At 35.2% G+C, this 13,266-nt stretch overlaps 1 protein-coding gene across 5 annotated transcripts in view; it reads left to right on the forward strand.

Annotated features, from left to right (window-relative positions):
* The window catches only part of LOC123306805 (transcriptional activator Myb), a 58,496-nt gene that overhangs the window by 41,395 nt on the left and 3,835 nt on the right, over positions 1-13,266 (forward strand). For 2 of the 5 annotated variants that reach the window (XM_044888955.1, XM_044888957.1), the window contains exons 4-11: positions 4,206-4,438; positions 4,520-4,664; positions 5,076-5,373; positions 5,884-6,059; positions 6,117-6,332; positions 6,552-6,986; positions 7,911-8,078; positions 8,144-8,251. In XM_044888955.1, the coding sequence (XP_044744890.1) occupies positions 4,206-4,438; positions 4,520-4,664; positions 5,076-5,373; positions 5,884-6,059; positions 6,117-6,332; positions 6,552-6,986; positions 7,911-8,078; positions 8,144-8,251 (1,779 nt within the window). Of the gene's footprint in view, positions 1-4,205; positions 4,439-4,519; positions 4,665-5,075; positions 5,374-5,883; positions 6,060-6,116; positions 6,333-6,551; positions 6,987-7,910; positions 8,079-8,143; positions 8,252-9,427; positions 10,660-13,266 lie in introns of those variants that run through there. The other 3 variants (XM_044888956.1, XR_006536957.1, XM_044888958.1) reach the window with 3 other exon arrangements.

Raw genomic sequence — 13,266 nt, forward strand, 5'->3', positions numbered from 1 at the left:
CAGTTTCGAGAAACCAAACCGGGTTTTGTGTTACTTTATCAGCCCATACTACCTACTCATGAGAAAATACGAGACAATCAATGGGGAGTGCAGTTGACGTGAACAGTGGTGGGCAAGCCTTAAATATAGAACCTGTTATAGATCGTTGTGTACTTTTCGGTCTTCCCTTCACGATGAAATCATTTTTACGAAGTGGGGACATTCCTGAAATACTAAATACCCGATAAAAAATTATATCTTAAAGTGTATGAGAACTGTAGGTACATTCCTCATAAAAAAGAACAGAACAAAAATATAGAACAAATTTTTTATTCCATTTTCCTTTCCCGTTTTCTGCCTCCTAGGAACTGATGTAACTGCTAGACCGAGATTTTGTACACAGATTCAATTATCACTTATTATAAAGTTTCGAATTGAGAGTATTTTTACATACTGTTCTTGTTCATAAAGAGCATTTTTCTTGAAAAGATCACTTTTCCATAAAACGGTTGACCAACAGAACCTTTTTGTGTAACTAATATTAATTGGAATTTCCACCATTGGAGAATAGGCTGCAGAAAAGTAGCTATCAACAATGGAATCGTATCTATAGTTCGAATTATTCCTTGGAAATTGACAGAAAACTAAAAAATTTTTTTTGTCTCCCGAAGAAAAAAATTTCTTGTTTCATGAGGTACAGTTTTCTGTTGCGACATTCCTTTAGGAACAACCTGGATATTTAGAGTAATGGATTCGTGATGAAATGGCATCCCGCCTATTCACACATTCCCTACATACATGTGATAACCATCAACAACTCTTCTTTACCAGCCATGTCCACGATGATCGACTTCGAAGAACGGGTCATTTCGTCAATATGTATTTCTCCCCTCATTTCTTATCCGTCAGAGCGTAGAAAACAATGGGAAAGAACCCCCTGGATAAAGGAAGGCAAACTGGTTCCCACAGTGCCTTTATTTATGTGTACGCTATAGAGGTGTGTAGTTCGTGAACGAACTAGTTCAATTGAACTATTCCGTGTAAGGAACGAAAGGAACTAGTTCACGAATAGTTCGAAGTATAGTTCACTCGTTCCCTGAATGAGAGAAACGAACGATGAGTCCGCAACGTATTCGTATCTCCCTCACCCTAAAAAGTTCATCGAATCTCACTGTATTTTTTATTTTATAACTATTGACCTCAATATATTTCGTTTTATTGATCTTTTTTCTTTTATTCTCGAAACAAATCCCAGAACCCAGCAAAAAGCATAAGGCATGAAATAATGTACACTTCCACTTGTTTTCTCGTGAAACCCGTTAACCCGTATCAGAGTTCAGTTTCAATTCAACGTTAGTCCAGTTCCAGACATGAAAGAACGACTGCATATCACTAATTCATACAAATAACCGTCAATCGTTCCATGATTCATAATGGAAGTGAACGATTGTGAACTAGTGAACGATTCATGTGAACTATTCACCATCGTGAACGAGAACTAGTGAACTATATCCTCTGAGTGAACTAGAACTCCCACCTCTAGTACGCTACATTACGAGCAATGTTTATGAAGAATTCTCAAGTGACTAGAAGGGCATTGCTCCCTTCCATCATGCAGTTCCATGGTGGACTACAAATTACAGGGTTGCGTCATTCAGCAAGGTGCATAAGAAATATAGAGTGCCGACACTGTTCTCTGGCGAGAAATTTCTGGTACAAACAAAATGAAGATTACATTTATTTCTTGGGAGGATAAGTTTGGAAGGTCAACTAATTGGGGTGGTGACAGTAAGGGTTGATGCGATACTCTTTTTAATTTGATCTAAAGTTGTTCTCCTGGAATTAAAAATCGACGTGTCCGAGGATTTTTATATGATTCAGTTCTGCCGACCTAGAGAGCCGCTGTTTCTAAAAGAATATCCCAACTTATGTTTTTTATAACTTCACATAATAATCATTGCCTATTCATAATCCAGAAATCTGAGATATTGTATAAGGACAACTTGTACCTCTCCTCCCTTATGTGGGATTGAATACTCTAATGATGACCTAAAACTTCATAGTAGAATTCTAAAAATGTTTTTTTTTATTCCCTGAATTACCCATTTGCAATTACGACTTTACTTATTCACTTATTTATTTTGACTCATTCTCACACCAGTTATACACCGTGACTAATTTTTACACATATGTGGCGCCTTGCGTGCTTTACTGTTTGTGCCGTCCATCTGGTTTCTGCCCATTTCTGAAGAGCTGGGAGCTTTGAAATATCGACATATGTTTTGTGTTCCTTGAACTATAACTTCCTCCGCTTTCATGTCAAATTTCACTTTGGGGTGCGGGAGTCATGGTGAATTTATCTTCGTCTGTTCAGCGTTCATGCCCATCGAAGATGTGCAGTCAACCGAATGGTTCATTAACAATTTCATAAGTATCACCCAAAAAAATATTAATTTATAAAATTATTGTCCCTATCATTTTAAGTGCAACTTAGTTCAGACGAAAAAAAATTCATATCAGAAATACATAATTAACTTGGACTTCTCTGCAGCCTCAAGCGTCCACCCATATTGATAATGAGCACCAAATAATTCATAAGCTTCATCAGGAGTGAAACAATACGCCTTGTATTATTTGAACCTCGTTATAATTAACTATTAACTCTTCCAAACGAAATTTGAAAAGAAAATATATGATATGATAAAGCCGAGCTCCTCTCCGTGATTTTACCACCAGGGATTTATAACAAAAAATTGATTTAGTTATGCTGTGATAAAAATAAAAATTTTCATAGTTTGACAACCACTAACTGAGATCAGATCATGAGCGAAGATTATAGAGTAGAAAGATGGGAAACGAACCGACTAAATACAATGACTTTAACTACAGTGACTCTAACGAGACAGTGGCGACAATTGTGGTCTCGTTTTTTATCGTTTTAGCAAGAATATGGCGGATTTGGTCACGTGACGTGACGTGAGCCAATCCGCATTCCGAATTAGAGATCATAGCATTGAAATCTGTGCTTCTAAGCCGCCATATTCTTCTAAATTTCCAATTGTCGCCACTGTGTTTGATAGAGTCACTGTACGACTAAAGTAATGTGAGCGCCATCTCGTGTTTCAAATGTGTTACTGAGACCCTAACACTGGTTGAAATATCAATTTGAGAGCCATTTGCAAAAGCATATGAAATTTTGTAAGATTTAAGAGGGCCATTTCGATGAAAAAGGTTTTGAACCTTTCGATTCTCACCATCTATGGCATTTATGAGGTCAATATTGTAAATAAAAATAATTTTCATACCCCTCTTTAACTTCACAACTGAGAATTTTGAATAACATTCACTGAACATACATTTCCCAGAAGATTGATAACAATCTTTATAAAATCCACAGAAATGACAAAAACTTGTACTAACCAAAACTTCGCAAAGTGAAATTTCAGCTTTTGTGTCCCTCAGGCAAAATGGCGGTAATGTCAAAGTCAGCTGATCCTAAATGTCATATTCAAACGTTGAAAGTGTCAATCATGTCTTGAAAAGAAAATTCTGAACACAATATTCTTAGAGTAGGTCCAAATCTTCTTGAAGTTGGAATACACTCTCCAATATATCCTTATTCTCAGATACACTTTTAGATCTTCCGCGTATATGAAAAAATCAGGCCTAACGGAAACACTTCTTACTGATATTAATCGTGAAGAAGAGGTGAGAACCCTGAGGAACACCAGTGGTATTGAAAAATATTCTCGATCTTTGAGCATAAGCACACACAAACTGAAATAATCCAGAATTGCGACTTGTTGACTAAGATGAAGCATTTTGGAACTATGCCAAATTGCGTGATTATTTTTTCGGTACTCAAAATTGAATATTCACAAATCACATACGCGTGCGCATAATAGTAAATTGCCTTAGAAGCTCTTAGAGTAATCTGGTAAAACTATCATATACAAATTATCCCACAATTCTTTCAAAAAATTGGGCTTATCCATTAAGTACTGAAAGACAGGTTCATAATAAATTTCAAAGTCCTTTTTAAAGCTTCTATTAGCTATACTGAAAGGAGGATGATTTGAAATTCATGATGAAATTGGCAATTTTCCATTGCGACCAGTTTTTCGGGATATCTTGTAAAACGCCAGATATTAATTCCAAGAAACTGGAATTTGAATAGATATTTCACTTAAAATTTTTCTCATATAAATTCTTCACTCGCCTTGCAGGAAGACGAACTGGTTATAAAGCTAGTTAATAAATACGGAGCAAAGAAATGGACCACGATAGCTCGAAGCTTGAATGGCAGAATAGGAAAACAATGCAGGGAAAGATGGCACAACCACCTCAATCCGGAAATAAGGAAATCCCCATGGACAGAAGAAGAGGATCGGATAATTTATGAATGCCACAGAAAACTTGGTAACCAATGGGCAAAGATAGCAAAATTTCTTCCGGGAAGGTAAAGAATATTTTTGAATAGATAATATTGAATTCAATGTTCCATCTCGTTCAAGACTCTTGAGTATATTTTTATTGTTAGAACGGATAATGCAATCAAGAATCACTGGAATTCAACTATGAGGAGGAAGTATGAAACTGATATTAGGGAAGGAGGACATATGAAAAGGCCTAGAGGAAGAAAGTCAAGAGGATCTGATAATAATATTAGCGGAGCTACTAATCAGGTACACGATACAGAAATTTTCAACCTCACACAAAATAAGTGAAAAAATTCGTAATAAATCTTTATAATTTACAGTATAAATAACGCCCTTGTTGCTCAAATAACTTTTTAACTGTTGAAACCATACATTTGCTTTCAAATGCTGTTATTGAACTTTAAGTCCAATTTTCTTAAGGGTTAGAAATTAATGAATTATTTGATCACATTGAAGAAGAGTAAATAAAAGGTTCTCTCAATAGGTATTCAATTGGTTTCCCATTTTCAAATGAAGAAAGGGGCTTTGTCGAAAACTTTTGCATTTTTATTAAATTCTCCATCTCATGAGACATGTTAATTTGAGTCTTGGTAATTGAAAAGCCCTTTCTTCTCATTGGGGAGAATGATTGTTTTAACAGATTTGAATCATTTGCAGAACTGGACCGAATATTATGAGGGCAGCTCAAGTGGCTTTTCTGGCACACCAACACCTAGTCCAAGCCCCATAACTCCACCACTAAACAATACTAATTGTAATTATGACAGTAATTCATGCCCGCCTGAATCCTCCCAAAGTGGTTGTAACTACACCTCGTATTCTAATATAAATGTGTACAATGGACAACAACATAGTCCCATCCGATTGACACCTCTTAATGAAGATGCCATATCCGAGTTTGACATCAATGGTTTATGCATAAACAGTCCAGAAAACAGAACGTTTATTAGGAGGCGTAAGTAACCAATAATGGCATTATTTTATTGATTTATTGATTTGGAACTTGCATTAAGTATTTTCTAGTTACAGGAATTCAGTCGTTTTTCTTCAGACTAAGATGTCTAAAAACATGTATGCACTCGTCAATTTATGAATGCAATGTCATTGGAAAAAATCGAGAATAAGAGAGATGCGTTTCGTGGCGGTTCCACCATGTCGGCGGCTGAACCACATGTTCTAAATAATAAATTTTCACACCATTAATTGTTGTAACTACAGCACATTCGCAAATCGTAGGAATGTATGCAAATTATTTATTCAAATATCAATTGACAATAATTGGCCAATTCATAAACAGCGCTTCCTACAGTGGAAAAAACGAAACTTATCCCATAATCTCAAAATTGGAAAAACAAAATCTTATCAGTGCATACCCCACGTTTTTAGACATCTTACTACAGACCCATTTTACTGTTCGCATCGGTATTGATTGTATGCATTTCATTCAAAAACCTTTGCTTTCTAGGACTGGTGCCCTCCAACTTCCAACACCAAAATCATAATGTACCTGCTAATTCAAATGCTTGTGATAATCAACGTGCATTTGTACCTTCAATATTAAGAAGGAATAATATTAAACAGAAACCGGAAGAGGATAATAGGATTGCATCACAGCCTACCATCAACATGATGGAAGAAGAGGTAATAAATCCAAGTTACCTTGAAATGAATTTAAACTCATATTGCTATTTGATACAGGATGCAAACGCCCGAAATGTCTCTGAGAGAGCCAGTCCTGCAATTTCATTCAGCCCTGTAAAAACGGAGCCAGCGTCGCCTGCAAAACAACTACCGTTCAGTCCCTCCCAGTTCCTCAATAGCAGCCCTAGTATCAGCTTTGATACTGTTTTATCTTCTACGCCGTTGAGACGATGTTTCCAAGCATCTTCACCTTCAAAAAGATACATCAAAGTGGTCAGTATCGTTATTGATTTTATTTGATATAGGCCGAGTTGCAGGAACGTCCGTTAAGATTTAATGCCCCATTAAAATTTATAACTATAATTTTTTAAGGGAATAATGGAGGATTGAAATTTTAATGGAGAATTGAATCTTAACGGACTTTCCTGTAACTGGGCAATATTTTGATTCATATTTGAATATACCCTAATTCCCATTCAAATCAACTTTCAGGAACAGGACTGTGACCAATTGAAAAATGGTTATGGTCCTAGTACTTCCGGATACAGTCCATTGAAAACACCAAATAGCTCACAACATCAGGTCAGTACAGAACCAAGCACTTCAGGATATAGCCTTTCGCGAACATCAAAAGAACAATGTACATCTGATTATGGTCCTCTGGAAACACAAAATGAATCATCTCAACCAAATTGTTCAGAACTAAGCTCCTCTACTTTGGTCACAACTCCAACAGGAAGGTTTAGTGTACTGCAAACCCGTACACCGACACCATTTAAGCAAGCCTTAGCCCATATTGTGAAAACATCTGGACCTATCGCGAAAGCACCAGATAGCCCAACAAGATTGGAAGACCTTACGGAAATTTTGAGGAAAGATCAGGACTCTTCCAATGCAGAGAATGATTCATCTATGGTCATGATCTCGGTAAGTTTGATTGATGGATATGCTAAAATCAGTTGGAATTTGAGATGGCGAATATTTCTAATTTCAGTTCAAGCAGGAAGATCATGTTAATAGTCTCTTTACTGCCAACCGCATTCACAAATATTTTCATTCCACCTCTTTTTTGCCAAGTGTTCTACCGATAGTGCCCATTATCACATGTCATTTTTTTCAAAACACTATGAATCTCCCTCGAAAAACACTCATCATAGCATAGCTAGAGGGAAATGTAGCATATCATTGTGTATCATACAGAGTAACTAGAATAGAGCATGACACATTTAACCTTTCATTTTCACATAAATAACGTTGCCAAATTAACAAACACATAGCACTATACATAATGACAATAAAATTCCATTCCGAACAACAAGCTCAATTTATAACCCATCTATAATGTCTTATATTATTCCGTGGATATTTAAACAGAGTTGCATTCAGTCAAAGTACTCAATTTTTCGAATTTCACAGATATTTTTTAATTTTGAATTACTCGAAAACAGCGAATTTGTGTTATTTGTATGGTGTAGTGTTCTGGAAGATGTGGGTGCAGTTTTGTGTTCAGAGAAGATCCATCACTTAAGTGAAAAACTCATTCAATTTTGTGAGGCATGGATGAAAATTAATTTTATTTGTAGATTTTCCAAAGCCTGAATCTTTTCAATCGAGTTGTATTGGAAAAATTGTAAAGAGACAAAAATGTTTCTTTTGACCTCAGGAATCTTCTGTAAAAATATATGTACAAGTCAAAGACTCACTCTGTAGACCTCACTCGGTAAACTTTTAATGGACACCCTGAATATTGTAGATTGTTTTAAGGGGCTGCGACCCTGAAGTGCCCATGCGTTCTATTTGTATAGGTTTCTGAATGATGTTTTAAATGTTTTATTTGAAATTGAATTACAGAATGACAGTGGTTATTCAACTGTGAAAAGAAAGGTGACAACAGGCCCAGATGGAAAAGAAAATGTTTTACCCAGTAAAAGAGTACGAAAAGCACTTGCGTCGGTTTGGACGTGTTCTCCGATCAATGTCAACAACACCTCAGACTTATCCTTTGCAGTTGAAACACCTGTATGTTGTAACAATAATATTTCTGTAAGTAAATTATTTTCATTTTTTTTTCTGTATTTTTTCAGAGTCGTTCTTTAGGGGAAGAGAATTCTGACCTTTTCTCAACTCCATCGTCGATTATGAAAAATTCACTTGGAGTAGCGGTTCTCACCGATTCTACCGGATCTGCACAGGTACATATTTGATTACATGTGTGGTTGAGACAATTGCTTCTTGCTTGTGTTCTTTCCCTGATTGTTGTCTGCTGATGAATTTCAACCATCAAGACGCAAAAAATATTTTTACAGAGCATGGAATATTCAATAAGAAACTTCAGCACTAACGCTTAATCTTAAATTAACAAAGCTATGATAAGAAGTCAAGTTTTATGTGTTGCATTTTATATTGTGTTTCTCTGTGTTGAAGATCCCATCCAAAGTTTCCATCTCAATCTCCATCTCATATTGGGTTTGGTAACTTAATAATATTTTTTTTTTGTCAATACAGTGGAGTGTCGATTTTTCCGAACGAATTTGGGGATGGGGGTATTCGGAAAACCTATCAAACAGAAATTTTTATTCGAATATTGATATGGGACCATTAATTTATTTATTAGAGGCCCTCCCTTTGATATGGGACGAATCTTCGTCTGATCACAAAAATCGAACTAGAATTCGAGATACATGGATGGATATTTGCTTAGAATGAATGAGGAAAGTGAGTCAAATTTTACACTACTAATTTCTAAAACGCGATGTACCAGAAGCTATATCTATTAATTACCTTAAGAACCCTGTAAAATTTATATTTGACATTTTTCGTCAATATGAACCAAACTAATGAATGTATTCCAATTGGCTTTTCCATACTGTATGTTTGTCCAGTGGTGAAACACCCGGTGTACTTTGCTTGTAGTAACGTACAAGGGCCTCACTCGCGAACAGTTCGGTTTAGGGGTCACGGGGACAGACATTTGGATATTCGATGCTCTACTGTAGTACAGTAGAATCTGCTTTCAGTGAAACCACCCAACACTTTTTGGTTGTACGATGTATTGTTAATTTAATTAATTTTTTGAATTTCACCAAATATACATTATAATAATAGGTGATGGGTAAGAACATTGAACGTGAATGATTTTCCAACAACTGCTTGAGTGTCTCATTTTGTAGAAGGCCGGGATCAATTTATTATTCGATTGATTTATTTGAGTTGATTGATTTATTTGAATTGTCATGACCGGATTCTACTGTAGAGGTGAAATTTACAAGACAGTATTTATGATGTTCTGTTATCTTGATTGATTTATTTTTTATAGTTCTCGTCTTGATTTATTATTTTTTATTTAGGATTTTATTATTACCTTTCAGAACAATTACTTCTGCGAGCAGTCCTCATATATTAATTCAACATATTTGCAAAATTCCGTGGGGGTGACCGAATATAGTAGTGAACACACTGGTCAGAACACACAGACAGAATTATCAAATCAGTGGTATAACAATTATGGACAGAATCTATTCCTCTGAAATCTCCTTCCTATACTTCCCTAACCGTGATCATGCTTGCTTGTAGTTTATTTTTCGCTTTTTTGGCAGATAACATCCTTGCACTTCATTCATCTTCATCAACCAGCTTGATTTGCATGTTGCTTCTCAGTTCTCTAACTAGTCCTAACACACTATTAGTCGTATTATTTATCGTACTTTTTTTGCACAACAATATTCTTCTGTTTCTTTAATTATATTTTCTAATGCAGCTTCAGTAGTTCTTTTGCACAGAGAACGCAAGTATAAAATCTGGTGAAGTTTAGGTTCATAATTTTGAAGTGAAAATCTCATTTTCACAAGAAAGATTATTAACTATGATCTGATTGCTTTGAAATTTGAATAGATTTCCATCTGATTTTGTTTATGCGTGTTCGTTGATTTATAAATCTCAAATTTATACTTGTTAAATGTATTGTTATCTTCTGGAAGATATATAAAAATAGTGAGACTTCGTCAAAACTTAGTAATATAATCTGTTGTTGTAGATAAATCACTGTTTTTTATGTAGTTTTTCCGTTGCACTTGAATATTTTATTTTTCGTTTTCCTAGGACTTAGGATATATGTAGATGTGATGAAATTTTGGTGCTCTTCTATTGAGTCTCAATCTTTTGGGGCCGATGTCAAAGTAAGATGCATATTTCGTAAGGAATTCTTCAGTGACATCTATATAATTTTTTTTGGACCAATTATCATAATTTCGTATTCATTTTCACCCAATACTCTACCCTTCAGTGTCCTATTGCAAACTACTTTCTCGACACTTCTTTCAATAATTATTTACATAGCGATTTTTCAAAATGATTTTTGGACTCGGATAGTGCGTCAGAAATCTAATCTAATTTTGAGATTTAGATTTATTGAGTGCATATTGATTATGCACGGTTAAAAAAACTGAAGAAACTGAACCACCTGTGTTCAACATACCGGGTGTTACAGGAATCTGGCTCACCGTAAAATATCTTAATGTTGAAATTTGGGACATGGCCACTACATATTACTTCCTATCGACTAGGGTCATTCATTCATTCATTTCTTGGTAACCACGTCACCCCGGTTAGCAGCCCCTCTAAACCAGAATGACGACAATCTGGGCTCAGCACAGTGAGGCTATTTACCCAATCTCAGTTCAGATCTTGGTCGTTGTATTTCTGGGGTTCCGAGGAACTGTAGGAGTCTTGATAGAACCAATCCCCAAAAATAGTTTTTAACAAGTCACTAGGTATTCGTATTCAATAAAATTCATTCCTATTCCATTGTAAGCATTTGTGCAAAAGTTTCACTTATTTTCCATCAGTTAGTTGCGAGGGGTGCGAGTATACCTTACTCTAATTATACTGCATTTAGGTCATGACATTTTTCACGTATACCTACTCTCCGATTTCCTGATTTTTAGAGTTTTCACTCCCAATCTCCGAACAAAATCGATTAAAAAAATTGAAATAAACGATTTGCTCATGCGTAAATTTTTGTACTAATTTTTTAAATTGATTTTGTACCAGAGATTGGGAGTGAAAACCCTAAAAAGTTTCAGGAAACGCAGAATCCTCCCAGAATAAATTTCAATCGATATCTACTTTCTGATCACACATCATTTCAATAGAGAAATAATTTTAGTAGTTTTTTAATCTTGAAGCAATATTATTGAGGACAGATCAGAAATATTGAGCTCCTAATAATATGAAAGAAAATGCCCTCAATGATACTGCTTCAAGGCTAAAAAATTAATTAAATTACTTCTTTATCGAGATGCTGTGTGCTAATGAACCTAGATATTATATATATGGATATAAGTGATTAGAGTTGTAGAAGAAGACGCAGCCCTCGCAAGTGTCTTGAAAAAATTATGTGTAACTGCTTTCACAAATGGTCAATTTGCAGTGGGAATGAATTTTAATGATTTATAATAACTGTAGAATCAATATACCTACACGGAATTTTATAATTTAGAAAAAAAATTTTCGACGAAATTTCACTTGAAATTCAATGAGAGAAATTTAATTTATTGATATCGGTTGAATGACCGTCGATCGGAGTCTTCCTGTCAGCTACATTCACGAATATTATAATATATAGTTATTCTATGAGAAAAATAAAATTCAATGTAGATTTCCAATATTCAAAAATATACATTACATTAGTAAGAAAATCTAAAGCTAGAGCCATTTCCAGTAAAAGTCATAGATACCTTTTGTACCACAAGTCTTGAAAAATGAAGATTTTTTTGGGGATAAGCCTGATTCCTGTGACAAATGGTATATTGTGATTACGAAATATCTTAGGTGGTAAAAATCTCATCGTGAAGAGATCAGTTTTTTTAGTATAATTATAGATTTCCATCAATAGGTTATCGGACACATCAATTCCATATTTGATCCATAAGAACTTTTCGCTCTTTATAGTATAATAATAATAATAAAGGAAATTAATTCAGGTGCATAACATCCGCTGATATCAAATCAACAATGTTACGTTGTAAATCGAGCTTACAAACTATCATCTCTCGAAGTATTAACAGAAAGACCATTTCGTCGAGAAAGGGTAGATTTTGACCATGGTTTCGCTCTCATTTGACCTCGTCAGAGCAACATAACCCATACCCATACCATGTCAGTGGCGGATATTCCATCTTCGTCGGGGTATGAGTTGTGTTCCTCTGACGAGATCAAATGAGACCTAAACCATGGTCAGCATCTACTCTTTCTCGACGAAATGTTATTTCTGTTAATGCTTGGAGTGATGGTAGATTGTTAGTTGGTAATTTTTTTTTTAATATCAGCGACTGTTATGCAATTGAATTGAATGCCAAGCACATAAAAAGAGAAGATAAATAATCATTATTATTATTCGATAAAAAGCGAAGGAAAATGATAATGTTATCCCAATATCGAGAACAATTTTATTGATGTCATGCAGACAATTATTGAATTCTGGAACATTCTAGCTTCCAAACGCTACCGTTCGTAAGCGACAAAACTAACATCTGAATTCTGGAGACGGCTGTGATTCTAGCTGAAGCGCTTCCGAGACTTTGCAGATGGAATCCTCACGTCTCCATCGGTAGCTCGGATGGCAAAGCACCTGACCATTCTAGATAAATATTTTTGTCTTGTCTTGTCGCCTGCACCAGCGATTAGGGGCGTAGGTTCGAGTCCTTCTCGAAGAGGTACTTTTTACAGAATTCAATAATTGTCTGCAATTTGACCTGTTCAAAATTTCACATTTTTATGAAATACTTTCTTCTCTATTCGAAAACGAAAGTGCTGTTTTTGAACACTTCAAGACTGAATTAAATGCGAATACGTATAAGGTCCGATTGTCCAAAAATTCATTGTGCAGGCAAAAAAAATTATAAAAATGGCTGTTGACGTAAAATAGTTGTAATAGGATTCATTGGGCTATTTCCATAACTTCAAATTTCTCTGTCCTTACATTTCGGCTAACATTCGGTTTCAGTCCTCAGGTAATCTCTTGTTATTACCCGAATAAAGTTTTCTCTTCAGTTTCACTTATTCGAAAAAATGGTGGAAATAGCCCACTAAAGGGGGGTTTTCGGGGCCCCATAAATGAAGGGTTGAAGTATTGATATTTGGTGAAAATGTGTATGTGATTATTTGACAGTAAAAACTCATGAGCAGAGGTCCACTGCATAGGTTAAAA

The sequence above is a fragment of the Coccinella septempunctata genome, chromosome 2 (genome assembly GCF_907165205.1).
Source record: "Coccinella septempunctata chromosome 2, icCocSept1.1, whole genome shotgun sequence".
NCBI lineage: Eukaryota > Metazoa > Arthropoda > Insecta > Coleoptera > Coccinellidae > Coccinella > Coccinella septempunctata.